Source organism: Stenella coeruleoalba (assembly GCF_951394435.1).
Source record: "Stenella coeruleoalba genome assembly, chromosome: 1".
Classification (NCBI taxonomy): Eukaryota; Metazoa; Chordata; class Mammalia; order Artiodactyla; family Delphinidae; genus Stenella; species Stenella coeruleoalba.
Window position 1 is genome coordinate 95,431,537 of NC_137169.1, and position 18,120 is coordinate 95,449,656.

Sequence of the window (18,120 nt, forward strand, 5' to 3'; positions counted from 1 at the left end):
CAAAAATAGTGATATTGGGCTTCCCTGGTGGCGCAGTGGTTGAGAGTCCGCCTGCCGATGCAGGGGACACAGGTTCGTGCCCCGGTCTGGGAAGATCCCACGTGCCGCGGAGCGGCTGGGCCCGTGAGCCATGGCCGCTGAGCCTGCATGTCCGGAGCCTGTGCTCCGCAACGGGAGAGGCCACAACAGTGAGAGGCCCACGTACCGCAAAAAAAAAAAAAAAAAAATAGTGATATTGATCTTTTGTTATTCCACTCTCAGTCTTGATTTCAGTTTAGACTAAAGTTGCTTTTTAACTGGTTTTTACTTTTTCAAATAAAAAGATCAGCCCAGCTATCTTGAATCTCATTACCAATTCAGAAGCATTACACGAATAATATGGAAAAAAAGTTTTTAGTGACATTAAGCAGCTAGAATTACATTGGGGAGAAAAGCTGATAAATCACATAGCCAAATTCAAGTATTAATCTTTTTAATTTTTCATAGTTTATTCCTTATATTGATAGGTTAAGAAAGTAAAATTTTCCTAAGTACTGATTCATAATGTTTATAAGCAGCACACAAAACATTCAGTTTCACAAACAGTAATATCCAATGATCCCCTTAAATGCAATTTTAAATCCTTACTTTAAGCTAAGTGCAAGAATAATACAATAAGCTAAATACACACAAAACCTGTATATGCTGAACTACAAAAGTGGTTTCCATAGCCACACGTGGTCTTAGTCAAGTACACATTTCCACAATGAACAAGTACTAACAAATATGTTAATAAAACACGACCCCTGGGCTTCCCTGGTGGTGCAGTGGTTGGGAGTCCGCCTGCCGACGCAGGGGACGCGGGTTCGTGCCCCGGTCCGGGAAGATCCCACATGCAGCGGAGTGGCTGGGCCTGTGAGCCATGGCCGCTGAGCCTGCGCGTCTGGATGACTGTGCTCTGCAACTGGAGAGGCCACAACAGTGAAAGGCCCGCATACCGCAAAAAAAAAAAAACAAAACACGACCCCAAATGCTTATCCTACCATCAGCTTTTTCAGCAATGCCATTCCTGCTACTGAAAACACTTATATTTAGAAGCTTTAATTTGACCTGGGGAAATGAGTTCTCTTAAAACCTGACAAACAGTATAAGACCCAAAGATTTTTTTTTTTGCGGTACGCGGGCCTCTCACTGCTGTGGCCTCTCCCGTGGCGGAGCACAGGCTCCGGATGGGCAGGCCCAGCGGCCACAGCTCACGGGCCCAGCTGCTCCGCGGCACGCAGGATCCTCCTGGACCGGGACACAAACCCGTGTCCCCCGTATCGGCAGGCGGACTCTCAACCACTGCGCCACCAGGGAAGCCCAGCCCAAAAGATTTTAAATCAAATAGGTCTTCCAACACAGAAGAATTCATAGGAAACTTTTAGTTTCTCAAAGAATTAAAATCAAAAAAATCACTTGTTATCTAAAGAAGAGTATTAAAACAAATTATCTTATGACAAACACTCTTAAAAAGGCTGTATTTTCTATCATTTTCTCCTTAAAAGAAACACAAACCAGTTCACTATCTTTTAATAACTTAGACTACTGTAATCTAAAAACTTTAGAAACATCAAACACATGTCTTAGCTATCAAAGGTACCATTGAGATTTCACATATTAAACAGCCACAGTACAGCCTACAATGGCACAAAATCAGAAGGAACTGAATGGTTTGCAAGGTACTTTGACTTACATGTGGTCATTAAAATCCAGTAAGTAATTCAAAGTATAGTAATATAACGGCAGGCAATTAAAGGCTCAAATATCACTCTAAAATTGAAGACATGAATAAAGACTGAAAACGTTGTGGTTCTCTATCTTTCATTCACATGGCTAGATATGAGAAACTTACTGTGGAAAATATAGTTATTAAATATGGTTTCCCCAGAAAATAATGAAGCTTCAGAAAGTACCAAAGGTGTCAAGATCCATAGTTTGCTTCATCAAATGCTTTTCTAGCTCGTTTCAATTCTTCATTCATAGTAAGCAAGTCTTTAACCCTAGCAAACTTTCTTGGGTCCTTTCGAATCAAGAAGACGATATCTTCAACTTGTACCCGACCTTGTCTTCCAATTGACATTGCCTTGTGAGTCTATTACAAAAAAAATATTAAATTCAATTAATTTTTTAAAAATCTAACATTTTATTCTTTTAACTTGTGTCTATTTAATGCTGGTGAGTTTGAAACTTTCTAATTATTATAGCTAGTCACTTATGAATTGTCTTTCTATTAATGTCCTTTGTCCACTTTCTACCGTTACTAGCAATGTTTCAATGCTTTATAGACATTTTAATATTAAGGACATTAAAACTATCAAATTCATTGATTTAAAAAAAATTTTTTTGTACATCTTTATTGGAGTATAATTGCTTTACAATGTCGTGTTAGTTTCTGCTGTTTAACAAAGTGAATCACCTATACGTATACATATACCCCCATATCCCCTCCCTCTTGTGTCTCCCTCCCACCCTCCCTATCCCACCCCTCTAGGTGGACACAAAGCACTGAGTTGATCTCCCTGTGTCATGCAGCTGCTTCCCACTAGCTATCTATTTTACATTTGGTAGTGTATATATTTCAATGCTACTCTCTCACTTCGTCCCAGCTTACCCTTCCCTGCCCCTCCCGTGTCCTCAAATCCATTCTCTATGTCTGCGTCTTTATTCCTATCCTGCCCCTAGGTTCATCAGAACCTTTTTTTTTTTAGATTCCATATATATGTGTTAGCATATGGTATTTGTTTTTCTCTTTCTAATTTACTTCACTCTGTATGACAGACTCTAGGTCAATCCACCTCACTACAAAGAACTCAATTTCATTTCTTTTTATGGCTGAGTAATATTCCATTGTATATATGTGCCACATCTTCTTTATCCATTTGCACTGATGTTTCTTTCTGTGTGTTTTGATATATGTAGTTTGTCTTCATTTGCATAAAATAATTTTATTTCTTTGTAACCACCGCTTCATTTAAACTTTGTGTCCATTTCAGTAGCTGATAAATATTGGTGGGTTTCCTTAAAATCAAATCTCATCCCCTACCATTACATATTCATACTGCAAAAACAAAAATTCATCACAGCATTATTTCTAATGACTGAAAAAGGAAAATTAAATATTTAATAAATTGAACAAATTTGAGCACACCTAGTCAATTAATATTGTGAAGCCATCAAAAATATTAATTATGCAGTGACACAGGGAAAATGTTGTAGACGTACCTAAGTGAAAAAGCAGGTTCTACGACTATATATACTGTATGATTTCAGTTTTATAAAGTTTAAAAATATGTGTAAAAAGACAAAAGAATATTCACTAAAATCTCAGCATTAGTTATCTCTAGGTAGAAGGATTACAGATTTTTATTTTTTCCCCTGCACTCTTTAATACTTTCTAAATTTAATCAATATTACTTTCATAAGCAGAAAAAGATTTAAAAAATGGACTCTCTGACCCAGTAATTTTACTTCTATTATTCTTTACGAAGGAAATAGTCCAAAACACAGGGTAAAAATTCATAAGAACTGAACACAAACAAACTCAGTATTCCCATCCCTGCAAACATATCCAGAGAAGGGGGAAATTTCATGAATATGGTCATTCAAACTTATCTACTCAGTTGAAAATAATATGTAAATAATTTCAATAGGGAAATGGTTAAGTATATTAGAAAATAACTTGAATGAATTTTATGCAGCTACTAAAATAATTGTGATCAGAACATAGGAAATATGTATTAAAAACTTTGAGTAAAAAGAATGTTTACTATGATCAACACTATGTAAAACACTGTATATCTTTACATAAATACTGGAAGAGGGAAATTTATGTTGGATGATCGGATTATGGGTAATATTTTACATTTTATTCAAGGATCTTATAATTATGTCCTTATAAATAAAATTCAGAGGAGGGGGTAGAATATATTGTGTGTGCATGTGTGTGTGGGTGTTTGTGTATGTGTGTGTGTATACACCCACACACACTTATCTCTCTCTATCCTTAAGGATAAATAGTAACTTCCACAAAACAGGCACTCAAATGGCACTCAAGCTTATTTCAAAGGATGCCATAGTTCTAGTCTTATCTAAAAGTTAGAATTTCAAATCTATTCCTTAATTAACTAAGACCAATTACAAAAAAAACTTACCATTTCAGTGATGAACTCTATGACAAGGTCTTCAAGAATATCTACTGACTCAGTATAAGGATTCTGGTCATCCCCAAACCCATACATCATACACCGTACTGTAAAAAGAACAATCATTTTTGTTTAAACAAACTTGACCAATACTTTTTCAAATTAGAACTAAGCTATAGAAGATATTGGTATGAAAGTATATTTACATTGTATTTCTTGTCTCCAAGTATGGATTTTGGTGTAAAAGGTATTAACCACTAGCACATAACCAACTGTTTTTACCTAGCCTTCCCCAGGTAGGAACTCCCCTTCCCTCCCAGCTACTGAACCTTGATATCAATATTCCTTCCCTAATCTCTATTATCTACTCACCAACAACCCCAGAATACCTTTAAGTAGGAAACTTCGTAGCAGGAACAGGATGAGTAGCAATGGTTTAGCCTTTACTGGGAGTGTTTTCAGGGGGTGAGGGGGAGGTCTTGGAAAAAAGAAGGCAAAATCCTTTCTGATACTACCATAAGGAAGAGGACATGAGAGAAAGTGCTCCAATTACCTTCTTATAGGAAGAACAGGTTAATCAAAAGGAGAAAGCAAAGGGCTTACTATACAGAATCTTGACATTTTATTCCCTGGATCAAAGCAACTGCCAGCAAAGCCCTTTTAGTCTTCATCTGAAGGAACCACAGAAAATGCAAAAGAGAAGAAAAGTCTACAGAGTAATGAAAATAACTGCTAATAGCTAGAACTTATATAGCCCTTACTACATGCCAGGCACTGTTGTAAGCGCATTTAATCCTCAGGACAATCCTCTGAAGTAGAAACTACTATTATCCCCTTTCTACATAGATGAGAAAATTGAGGCATAGAGTTTAAGTGATTTACCCAAGGTCACACAGATAGTGAAATGGAACTTGAATTTGAACCCAGATGATCTGGCTCCAGAGTCTATACTCCTACCCACAACACTATTACACTTCTTGGTAATTTAGGGCAGATGAGATCCATATGGATTCTTATGCTATAGCCTATAAACTCCCAATCAGTCCATGGACAAGTTTTGAGAAGTCCTGGAACCCTACTGAAATTACATGTAAAAATTTTATACTTTATTTGTGTGTGCATTTTTCTGGGAAGAAGAATCAACTCTTAGCAGATTCTCAAAGGGGTATAGAAATACTAAGAAACTCTGTCATATGTTAGAAATGTTTTGTATCTTGATCTGACTGGTGGTTACAAGTATATGTATATATGGAAAATTCATCAAGCTGTTCAATGAAGACTAGTGCAATTTATTGTATTTAAGTTTTACATTTAAAAAAAAGGAACGGGGCTTCCCTGGTGGCACAGTGGTTGGGAGTCCGCCTGCCGATGCAGGGGACACGGGTTCGTTCCCCGGTCCGGGAAGATCCCACATGCCGCGGAGTGGCTGGGCCTGTGAGCCATGGCCGCTGAGCCTGCGCGTCCGGAGCCTGTGCTCCACAACGGGAGAGGCCACAACAGTGAGAGGCCTGCGTACCGCAAAAAAAAAAAAAATTAAATAAAGAAATAAATAAATAAATGGAACGAACTCCTAGAACACTTCTAAAAGTAGGAATGAGTACGTTAAGAATAATTTCCATTTAGGAGAAGCAAAAGCACGCAGAACTAAGAAGACAGTAGACCAGGCCTGCGGAAGAAAAGAAACAGGTGACCTAGAAGTCAGACTAGGATAGAGAAGTGCCCCTAGGGTTTATTCTGGCAAAAGCTTTTAGGTCCAGATACAGGAGGGAGAAAACAAACACAGGAGCCAATATTTTCTCCCCTCTGTGTTTTTTGGATTCTGAAATTTTTGTTTGCTTTTTTTTTCGTTTGTTTTTTTAGATAATTTCAGACTTAGAGAAGAGTTGCAAAAACAGCACAATGTTCCCGAATTCCTATATCCAGCTTCCCCTTATGTTAACATCTTACACAACCAAAGACATTTCTCAAAACTAAGAAATTAACACTGGTACAAATACGTAACTTATTCAGATTGTACCAGTTTTTCCACTAGTGTACCTTTTCTGTTTCAGGATCCCACAATATTTAGTTGTCATGCCTCCTTAGTTTCCTCTGTTCTGTGACAGTTCCTCAGACTTTCCTTGTCTTTTTTTTTTTTTAATTTATATATTTATTTATTTATTTTTGGCTGCGTTGGGTTTTCGTTGCTGCGCACGGGATTTCTCTAGTTGTGGTGAGTGGGGGTCTCTGTTTGTTGTGGTGCACAGGCTTCTCACTGCAGTGGCGTCTCTTGTTGAGGAGCACGGGCTCTAGGCGTGCGGGCTTCAGTAGTTGTGGCTCGTGGGCTCTAGAGCGCAGGCTCAGTAGTTGTGGCGCACGGGCTTAGTTGCTCTGCAGCATGTGGGTTCTTCCCAAACCAGGGCTCGAACCCATGTCCCCTGCATTACCAGGTGGATTCTTAACCACTGCGCCACCAGGGAAGCCCTTCCTTGTCTTTTATAACCTTGACACTTCTGAAGAATACTGGTCAGTTATCTTGTAGAATGTCCCTCAGTTTGGGTTTGTCTGATGTTTTCTCATGATTAGGTTATGGTTATGCATTACTAGAAAGGGAATCACAGTGATGATGTACCTCTTAATGCGTCATATCAGGGGTATGTAATATCAACATATATTACTGGTGATCTTATTAACTTTGATCACTTGGCTAAAGTAATGTCTGCCAGGATTCTCCACTGTAAACTTAATATTTTTCCTTAAATATTTTGAGGGAGATACCTTGTCATTAACATTCTGATGGGGAGAATTCATCAGTAGGGAAATATACTTCACTGGAAAAGCAAAATCATATTAGACAGGAAGTATGTGAACTGCATTTGGTTAAAGGGTCTGTAAAGACATAAACAAATAAAAGTGAATGCTTTGAAATTTTGTGTTATATTAGCAAAAATTTTTTTTTAAAAAGAAGGTCTAGGAGAACAGATCTTGGTCAGTAAGTCATAGGAAGATTCAGGTAAGACAAGGAAAAGGCTGTGAAGATTCCAAATTCTTGTCATCACTCTGGGATGCTCTGGTGTAGGAATCCCCTTCTTATGCCGACTTAGGTAAAACCACGTACAAATGGAGTAAATAACATCAGAGATGGAATAAGTAGTGGTAAACTTAAGGTGAGAAATTGAGATATAGGAAGGGATTTGAATGGCAAAAAAAAAAACCCCACATATTGACTCTGTAGTTTCAAGAGCATTTGGGAACTGCTTACATCGGAACTAGCATAAATAAATCAGGTGATGTGTCGCCTTCTCAGGACTGGGAGATGGAGAGCACTTTCTCACGGTGCCTTAAAGGGGCTGACCTTGAACATCAGTAGTAGCAGCAGCTCTCCTTGCTGCTGCCACAAAAGGTCTACTGAGGGAACAGACTAGACAACCAAAACCTTATAATCTCTATGCCACTGGACTGCCTCACATTGTTCATCATCTTCCTGCCTTGTCCATTGCCTTAGTCCAAAGCCCCAACTTAATTCCTACCCTCAGCACCTGTTCCAGGATCCAAAAGAACCTTTGGCTTACAGTCAAAGGAGTCCCTGCTCCTACTGCTGAAAGGTAAAGGACAGGGGAGGTAACGGAGGTATGTTCTTAGGCCCTGAACTGAAACACTGATCACATCTCTTTACTTAAAAAAAAAAAAAAAAAGTATGGGTGTGTGTGTATGTGTGTGTGTGTATACACGCATATATATAAATACATAAATTGGGGTTAGGGTTATTACTATCTGTGATTCACAGGTTAAACAGAATTTATGCACAAGTCTGAGAATATTGTCCCTACAAGGAAACACATTCAGAACAATAAATCTACTTTGAACCGACATACCCAGAAGTTTTTATCTATAAAAAATCATTGTCAAATACTACTTACATTCTTTAGAAAAAAGTCTCTTTCTTTTACCCTGTCCACCTTCTGCACCTCCTCCAATTTCTTCACTTTCTTCCTCAAACTAGAAGTTAAAATGTATATATAGACACGTCAAGCACTGCTTTTGACTTTTTAATAATTAACATTTTTTTCCATCTTCAACACTGATGTCATGCCAGAAAGCCTAAATAAAGCAAGCAGCAAAAAACCATGAAACCTTAGCATTTTAGGGGCCTTACAACTATCCTATCCAACTTCAGACTCACACAGGAATGGCTTCTACAATGTCCACAACAACTGTACTGCCTCTCCTGGAGCAGTTCCAACGACCATACATTCTTTTTTTTAACCAACAAAGTTGGCCTATTTCTAGACAGTTTTACTATTAAAAGAGTTGATATTGAATAAAAGTAAGCAAAACTAGTATTTACTAAGCACTGCTTACACAGTGCTAAGAACTTTCCTCAAGTGAGACTTAAGCCTATTTTATGACATGAAAACCGAGGCTCAAAGTTAAATAACTTTGCTCACAGAGAACAAATACTAGCTTTGTCCTCTGATGATTCTCTAGGTGTTTCAAAGAGTGTCTGGCAAATATGGACCAAAAGCAAAGGGCATGGGACCACCCTCCTACTCTTCCTGCCCCGCGTCCTACGACTAATCGGAAGAAAAAGCCTAGCACGGGGTGAAGTCCCCGATTCTCTCGGCTGAATTCACTAAGGAAAACAAACCCGATTCTCGGCCTCCGCTACGGTGCCCGAGGGAGTGAATAAAAAAGTGGGTTGGAACAGAGGCGGTCACTCACCGTGGGGTCTTCTTCTTCATCTGCCATCCCAGCAGCCAGCCACCTCCAGGGCGCGCCCGGCTCCCATGGAGCAGGTTTTACTACTTCCGCGGCCTCACTTCCGGTGACGCGAGGAGGTGGGGCGGGGCCTAGTTGGAAACCCGCCTGCGGAAGTGGAGCGTGCGCGTCCCGCCCAGCGGTGAAACCACAGCAGTACTAAAGGAGGGAAGGGTGACGTCTTGGCAAGAAGGAATTAAAAATTAGCAACGAAAAGGAAATCACTGGCTAGGTGCCGTGTATCTCGCTGTCTCCTTGAACTTGCTTCTGCGTATCAGATCACCGCTTCCTTATTCGGGACTGCGAAGCTTTGGATCATTGAGGGGCTAGCCAGGGGTGTAAACAATTTCAACAACTTAGAGTACCACTATGATTTATTGCCAAGCTTATTCGTTATTGGGGATATTGTACTTCGCTACCAGTTCTCAAGGGAATGTTATCTCCCCTTAGACTGAGGATTTAATTTTTGTGGTTTTGTTTGTTGTTTTTTTAATCAGAACAGTGCTTGGGAAAACCAGGGACATTAGAAGGTTAAAGCTAGGGATATAAGGTGTTCTGCAATGCAAGAGATGATGTCACCAGGGAAAGATTGTTCCACAATACACTATTTCTGAATGTCCTGCTAAACATTCCTGTGAGTGAAAAATCTGTTCATAATTAGCTGGGCCTAGAACATAACTTTGTTAACATATAAACACAAAGCATTTTCCTATGCTTTTAAGGTACATTGAATTTTCTAGGAACGCAACTGTGAGATAGTAGAAAGTGTGTGTATTGGTCTCTGCTCACCCACCCCACCCCTCTTCCTGGCACAGAGCTCCTAAAACCCTTGTAATTTGCTAAGTGATAAGAACACTAGGGCGTCTTTTGTTCTAATGAGGCAACTCTGGGTGGGCTCCTGGATGGCTTCTGGCTGGGTCACCAGAAAAACCAAGCCATGATTAGAAGCTTGGAATTTTCAGCCCTCTCCAGAGCGGGGAGAGAAACTAGAAATGGAGTTAGTAATTAATCATGCCTATACAAGGCATAACAATTGCCCTGTATTGCCTACTAATTCCAATAGTAGGAGGTTCAGAGAGTGTTCAGGTTGGGGGGCACATCCGCTTACCTGGAGGGTGATGCACCCCCAACTTCATGGAGGCAGAAGCTCTGTGCTCAGGATCCTCTCAGACCTTGCCCTATGTGTCTCTTCATCTGTATCCTTTACCATACCCTTTAATAAACTGGTAAACGTCTTCCCCTGCGTTTTGTGAGTTGTTCTAGGAAATAACCAAATCCAAGGGGGAGGAGATCATGGAAACCTCTGAATTTTAGCCAAGTCAGACAGAAGTTGTGGGTAACCTGGGGACCTACTACTTTCAATTGGCATCTGAAGTTGGGAGCAGTCTTGCGGGACTGAGCCTTTGATCAGTGGGATCTAAAACTATCTCCAGGTAAATAGCGTCAGTATTGAGTTAAATTGCAGGACACCCAGCTGGTGTCACAGAATTGTTTGGTGTGGAGGGGGGAGGGGGGACCCACATATTTGGTCATGAGAAGTGTCATAAGTGAAGCGTTCAGTGTAAAAGTAAAGGAGAAAGATACACGGGAAGGAAAAAGCTGAGAGTTTTCCCCCCAAACAGTAACTACCCTGAAATTGGAGAGATATAGTTCTTTGTTTTATTTGCAACTTATCAAGAGCTGTGAAACATTTCAGGAAACGATGTCATGAAAGGCTGTATCAGTTGTAATAGTTTGGATAGTCAAAACTCACTGGAATCAGTCTGCATTTTAGCTCCTGCATATACATATGCTTGCATATACATATAGGTGCAAGCATCTGAAATCATTATACCCACTAGTGTAGTCATACCTGAGCATTTACATATTGAAACACATATTATTATAATTCACTGTCTTTATTTTACTTTACATTATAGTTAGGACATTATATTTTATAGTTACATGGGTAGTTAGGTTAGTTATTATTACTTTGAAACAAATTATCCCAAAACTTAGTGGTTTAAACAATGAACATTTATCACACAGTTTCTGTGAGGAATCTGGGCACAGTTTAGCTGGATGCCTCTGGTTCAAGGTCCCTTATGTTGCAGTCAGGGTGTTGGTTGGGCCTCAGTCTGATCTGAGGTATTGATGGGGAAGGATCTGCTTCCAAAATCACTCACATTGTTGTCAGCAGGATTCAGCTACTTCAGGTTACATTAAGGGCCTCAGTTCTTCACTGGCTATTGTCAGAGGCCTCCCTCCATTCCTTGCCATGTCAACTTCCTAGGGCAGCTGGCTTCTCTCAGAGCAGGTGAGGGAGAGAACCAGGAAGAACACCCAAGAACACAGTTTTTCTGGTAACCTAACCTTGGAAGTGACATCCCATCATTTTTGCCCTATGCTATTCACCAGAAATCAATAAATGCAGCCCACTCTCAAGAGGAGGGGATTACACAAGGATGAGAATACCAGGAGGCAGACTTCATTGGGGGCTATCTGAGAGGCTGCATACCATAGTAGGTTATATCATTTGTGAATTTCATTTCAGAATAATAAAGGAGACATATTTGTTATTTAAGGAAGTTTGTTGGGTCTGAAAGGGTTGAGAACTGCTATGTTAGGTAGTAATGAAACACTGGCCTTGTCCAGGGAATCAGGTATAAAATATTCACAGTGTCCATTATCAGGGGAATGGATAGGTAAAATGTGCTGGATGTACACCAAGGTGTACTATACAACAATCAGAATCAATAGACTAGCAACATGGATAGAGCTTAGAAACAGAGCGCTAAATTTAGAAAGTAAGAAATATGAGATCTATAACAAAAGACCGTTTATGTATATTAAACACATATACACACAAAAAATACATATTTTACAGGAACGTATAAAAAAAGCATACACATCAAATACATTAGGGAGGTTACAGGGTAGGAGACATAAGAATAGGGATAAAGAGAATGCATAAGATACATAACAAGGGAAGGACTTGGGAAGGGTCAGTTACAATAGTATGGCATGAACTGTGGAGTGTGAATAATTCAACATTCTGAGCCTGAGATCCAAAATGTAAAGGAAAAAAAAATCAGTGTTGTGAGCAGAGCAGAAATAAAGCCCAGAGAGTGAAAAGTCATGGTGTGCTTCTAGAGGATGTTTCAGGTGGGTTGCCAGAGTCAAGTTTGTTGGGTGGAGATGCAGAAAATGAGGCTGGAATGAAACTGGAGTTTGAGTTTGTGAAAGGCCTTGAATATTCTCTTCAGAGACTGAACTTCATTCAAAGTGCAGAGTGCCTGGGAGGTCTTTAAGCAGAAGAGTCACATGACCCATCTTTAAAATAAAAAATCACTTCAGCAGGGAGACCACCTAGGATGAGAGCTGATTAGAACATGAATTAAGACAAAGGCATTTTAGGACCAGAAATCACAGGACTTTGTGTCTGAATGAATCTGAGAGCTATGGAGAGAGAGGTTTATATCCAGATGGAATGCTATTAATATGAATTGGAAAGTAAAATGGAAAAGCAACTGGGGAGGGAAGGAAATGAGTTCAGTCTGAGTGTGAGAGTCTAGAGGTGTCCTGTAGACAGATGGAGGTGCAGGTCTGGAAATCCAGAGAAATCAGGACTAGAGAAAATGGCATGGGAGACATCAATGCGGGGGCAATAGTTTAAACACTGCACAGAAACAAAAGTGAGAGAAGGGAGGCAACGGGCAGATCCTCAGAAACAGTACATCACAGGACAGAGAGAGAAGAAATGGTCCAAGAGGCAGAAAAAGATAAAAGAAGAAAAATGAAGAGGAAGTGAGGGAGGAGGAAGGGAAGAATATACAGTTGACTCTTGAACAACATAGGTTTGAACTGTGTAGGTCCACTTATATATGGATTTTTCTCAATAAATACCTACTACAATAAGTTACTTTTCAGCATTACCTTCATGAACTCTATAATCCAGTTCCACAAGGCCACTTTCAATTATTCATGCAACAAATATTTATCAAGCACCTGAACAGCACTTACTATGGGACTGTTGATAAAATGATAACATAAATACACAGTTCAGGGTTCATGAACCTTACAATGTAGCAGGGAGACATGAATAAAATAGATATTGTATGCTTTGGAAGATTATGATGGGGAAAGGGGACCCAAGAAGGTCAGAGAAGACTTCCTTGTGCAAATAACATTTGCGCTGAGACCTGAGAGATGAATGGGGTTAGGCAGTGAAAGAGGAAGGGGAAAGTGGGCTGTGCCCCAAACTTATACCATCTTCAAGCCTATGGTTACACTACTCCTTTCCCACTAGGATACCTTTCTTTTCTGTTGAAATGCTACATGTCTTTCAGGCCCAGCTAACACGTCTGCCCCTCCATCAAGCCTTCCCTGAGTGCTCCAGCTGAAGGCACTTTCTCTCTTACACTCCCACCAGCACTTACTTTTCATTTTCCTTCAACACTTCTTTCTAATGTATTTTCTGATTACTTATACACACAGCTTGTCTCGTACACTAAATCTTAAAACTTACTAAGAAAAGAGTCTGTTTCTTATTCACCTTTGAGCTCCCAAAGGCTAGCACATTCCTCAGACTCCCGGAACAAATATTTGTAGCATAAATTAATGCTTGTTTGACATCCCTTTTCAAATATGTTGTAATTCAATGAAGCTATTGTTGCAAGCTGTGCCTTTGGGACTGAACTTACTCTTTGGTTAAACCACAATCCCATAGTCATGGTCCCCATGACTGAGTAGTGTTTGCCACAGGGACTGCAACAAACCCTAACAAACGGGCAACTGTTCTTGACTGACAGGCGTTTGGCAACAACTGTCCGTCCTCCAGTGGAGGCTGAAATGAACTGAGGAAGGACTGTCTGAATTGAGTCCCCATGCAGTGGGGCTCTATTTATCCCTTGCATTTGGGCTGTGAGAGACAGTGACCCAGGCTTTGGCGTGAGGCTTTGGGGCTTTTCAGGACAACAGAAACACTAATGCTTGGAACAAAATCGTCAAAGATCAATATCAATGGACAGAATCCTAATTTGAGGCAGTGTGATAACAAGGGGAAGGGAGCTTTGAAGTCAGACAGACTAGCTCTGTGATCTCACCCATGTGCCTTCTTTGAGCCTCAGATTTCTCACCAAAAAACCATTCTGCAAAACAGTTGTGAAGATCAAAGATAATGTCTTTACACATACAATGCCTGTGCTCTACTAAAATGTGTTTATTCATCTATCTTCGCCAATATAGTTTGTACCCTGAGGTCAGGGACTCGTTTTTTGCCTCTACGCCTGCAAAATTTAGCAAAGTGTGTAAATATTTTTTAAACAAATGAACAACAACAGTGAAAGCTAAGATTTATGGAGCACTTACTTCATGCCAGATATTGTTGTAAATAGTAATTTATTTAATCCTTCAACAACCCTACAAAGGAGCAACCATTATGACTCAATTTTACAGAAAGAAAGCAAAATATAATTTTAAAAAATATGAAATTCTTGGTATAACTAATTTTGAAATAAAAATCTGGTGAGATTCACTTTAATCAATAAAAAAGGTAAAAAAAAATTTTTTTTTTTGGCCACGGCACCCGGCTCCCCTTGCCCTTGGTGGTGAAAGCGCAGAGCCCTAACCACTGGACCGTCAGGGAATTCCTGGTAAAATACTTTTTAAAACCTGGAAATGAAAAAATACAGTGGAAGGAGAAAGAAGGAAGGAAATAAATGTAAAAATGGGAAGAAAGAGTAGGAAGAAGAAAGAGAGATAGACACATGGAAAAAGAAGAAACAGTAAGATACTGTGGACTATCACTGTCCTTTGAAATAATAAGTAGAAAACTAATTACTCTTCCCAGTTCTTCAACTGTGATATCTTTATTCTTAAACTCCGAGAGTGACAGGGGACGAAAGACTTATCTTTCAGAGCATGACACAATTGGAGTGGTTTCCATCCAGTGAAAAGAGGAGGAGACAAAGTTATCTCCAAAAGAGGAGGGCATGAGCAAAATGTGAAAGCAAAGAGTACATTTGAAGAACACTGAACAGTGTTTTCGCAGCTGAAGCTTGAAGTCTGCCTATGGGAACAGTGAAAAATTCTGCTGGAAGGCCTTGAATAGCAGGGTAAGGAGTTAAACATATGTTCAGCAGACAGTCGCTGCTGTTAAAGGAAACAGCAGTTGTGGTCTGGAGCAAAATGTTTTAGTTCTGAGTTCAGAAGACCAGAATTATTGTTCAAGTCTGATACTAGTTAGTCCTTACCCTAAACCTTAGATTACCTCTAAAATAGGGGTGATAAGGCAGTTGTAAGGATTAAATAAGATATTATGACAAGGTGTGTTCACTTTACAAAGTAAAAATGTTATAGAAAAGTAAGTTTTCGCTGGACTTCCCCGGTGGCGCAGTGGTTAAGAATCCACCTGCCAGTGGTTGAGAGTCCGCCTGCCGATGCAGGGGACACGGGTTCGTGCCCCGGTCCGGGAAGATCCCACATGCGGCAGAGCGGCTGGGCCCGTGAGCCGTGGCCGCTGAGCCTGTGCGTCCGGAGCCTGTGCTCTGCAATGGGAGAGGCCACAACAGTGAGAGGCCCGCGTACCGCAAAAAAAAAAAAAAAAAGAATCCACCTGCCAATGCAGGGGACACCAGTTCGATCCCTGGTCTGGGAAGATACCACATGCTGCAGAGCAACTAAGCTCGCGAGCCACAACTACTGAGCCTGTGCTCTAGAGCCCGTGCTCTGCAACGAGAAGCCACCGCAATGAGAAGGCCACATACTGCAACGAAGAGTAGCCACCCCCCCTCACTGCAACTAGAGAGAAAAGCCCCCACGCAGCAACGAATACCCAATGCAACCAAAAAATAGAAGAAATAAAACAATGAATAAATTGAGGCATAATTCAGTTTTAAAAAAATAAGTTTTCACTGTTGTGAGGATTTAATTGATGCTTGAAGACTGAAATGGTAAAATTACTAAAGTGATGGATGTAGAAATGAAAAGGGGGCAATTGGAACAACATTTTGGAAAAAAAGGAGTTAATCGATTCGAAGATAATTTACAAATTCTAAATTCAGTGATTAGGGGAAAAGGACTATTAACCATAGAAACAGGGAAATCAGAAGGGGGTGAGTTTTGTTTTAAACATTTCAAATGTCAGAAGAACATCTGCTAGAAATGTAGGACTGGAGCTTGGGTAGGACATCAACTTAAGACCTCTGCACGGGGAATTCCCAGGCGGTCAAGTGGTTAGGACTCCGCCCTTTCACTGCGGAGGGCTCGGCCACTTCGCCAAAAACAAAACCAAAACAAAACTCTTCGTAGAGGTGGTAGTTGAAGCCAGGGGACATGATAGGTCACCAAGTAAGGGTTAATAATGAGAAAAATTGGGTGAGGGTATCTTAGGAACGTCTATGTTTACGCGGAAAAAGAGCCTGGGTAAAGAGAACAACGAAGTGCGGGTCAGGGAGGATAGCACAGTTCCATAGTATGTAAGAAAGGAGAATTTTTTTAGATGAAGATGAGCTACATGATTCAGTCTAAATTAGGGAACATGAATTTGTTTAGGACCTGGTTAGAGTATCTTGGGGCTTTTATCCAGCTTTGGTGCAGGGAACTAACAGTTGCCAGTGATGATACTAGTGCTGATACTGTTTTAGATAACTATTGATGAAAAGTTCAAAGGCAAAGACAATTAGGGATTTTTTATTGTCTTGTTTTGTTTTTGAGTAGTCCTTAGCAGTTCTTTTGGGCAGGGAGATTCGTCTGTGTATGTATTTGCACACATTTATTTGCTTTGTCTTATTTTGTCCTGTATGTCTTCCCTGGTTTTTTGTTTGTTTCTGCATTTAAGCACATTTTCACAAGGAGTCTGTCCTGCATCAGACTTTTGTTGGCTTGCCTTTCTACTCCAGCTCCTAGGAGGCTTTGGTAGCTTTTCTTCTGCGTAACCAAGCAGGCCACAGCCAGCAGATGGCACTATAGCAAGAGGGGCAGAGGGTCCCTTTAGGACCTGACAACAACTGCGGACTAGTAACTTTACAGTTTCAGCCTCGGACGACTCAGTTGCACTTTAGCCCGGACTCTAATAAAGCAGGTCAAGCTGTGTGCAATTAAGAATTTCAATGTACAAAATGGGATCTGCTGCTTTGTCTCCTCCATCCTGGGCCACCATTAAACTGAAGGTATCGTCAAGTTGTGAAAGTGTTGTGAGAAGGGCTATCCCGATATCGCCGTTTCCTAGTTAAAGTGGCCGAGGTGACCCCACTTTAACTAAATACAGGAGTCAATCGAGACTATCCTGATAGTTTAAAGAAAAATTCATACAAATAGGCAATTACCTAAGCGTTTCCCGACAACGTGTAGCTTTAGCATATGAAATTTGCGACTTGTTTTTGTTACAGTGTTCCTAATTTCATTTGAAAGTTCAGACACAGCCTCACTATCCAGATTTCCATAAGGAGTAAGAAAGATCCTCTGCAGTTCCGGAGGCCGCAGGGACGGCCTCTAGACCCCTATTGTCCGAGTTCTCTTACGTGGAAGCTTGAGCCGGAGGCCTCTGTTGCAGGTGGGCTGCTCCTCACAGACACACCAAACGCACACACACAAACAGAGCTGCCGCCATAGCGGAAAACAAAGTGCAAAACTGCAAGCCTTGGACTTCACTGGTGGCGCAGTGGTTAAGAATCCTCCTGCCAATGCAGAGGACATGGGTTCGAGCCCTGGTCCGGGAAGATCCCACATGCCGCGGAGCAACTAAGCCCGTGCTCCACAACTACTGAGCCTGTGTGCCACAACTACTGAAGCCCGTGTGCCTAGAGCCTGTGCTCCACAGCAAGAGAAGCCACCGCAATGAGAAGCCCACGCACTGCAGCGAAGAATAGCCCCCATTGACCACAACTAGAGAAAGCCTGTGCACAGCAACGAAGACCCAACCAGCCATAAATAAATAAAATAAATTTATTTAAAAAAAAACAAAATTGCAAGCCTTTACCTTTTCAAACACAACAACTCGAGCAGGTCAGGTTACACCCCAACACTAACTAAAGGGGCACCCATAAAAGATTGGTTACCATGGCCACGTAGGAAGCCTCCCGGATAGCTTTCTTAGCTTTCTTCTTACACACACCTACTCACGCGAGCTCCACTCACGCGAGCTCCATCCACGCAGGTACCTAGCTCGGCAATCTGCTAGCCACGCCTGATTGCGTTCTGCGCTCGTCTCTCTGCCCTTGCACCTGCGTACTACGGCGCC

General features: G+C 40.8%; 1 protein-coding gene across 1 annotated transcript; it reads right to left on the reverse strand.

Annotated features, from left to right (window-relative positions):
• Positions 1 to 402: 402 nt before the first annotated feature.
• On the reverse strand, positions 403 to 9,057 carry TAF13 (TATA-box binding protein associated factor 13). The gene is made up of 4 exons (XM_079921410.1): positions 8,865 to 9,057; positions 8,063 to 8,141; positions 4,173 to 4,270; positions 403 to 2,113 (listed from the first exon to the last, which is right to left on the reverse strand). The coding sequence occupies exons 1-4, from the start codon at positions 8,889 to 8,891 to the stop codon at positions 1,943 to 1,945; spliced, it is 375 nt and encodes a 124-aa protein (XP_079777536.1). The 5' UTR covers positions 8,892 to 9,057; the 3' UTR covers positions 403 to 1,942.
• Positions 9,058 to 18,120: the final 9,063 nt, after the last annotated feature.

Excerpts from the sequence above, each read along its gene's own strand:
- TAF13 (XM_079921410.1), bottom strand. The coding sequence starts at position 8,891 with ATGGCAGATGAAGAAGAAGACCCCACG. Across the intron at positions 4,271-8,062 it reads GAGACTTTTTTCTAAAGAAT|TACGGTGTATGATGTATGGG; the intron begins GTAAGTAGTATT and ends TTCTTTTTACAG. Across the intron at positions 2,114-4,172 it reads TAGAGTTCATCACTGAAATG|ACTCACAAGGCAATGTCAAT; the intron begins GTAAGTTTTTTT and ends TTTTTGTAATAG.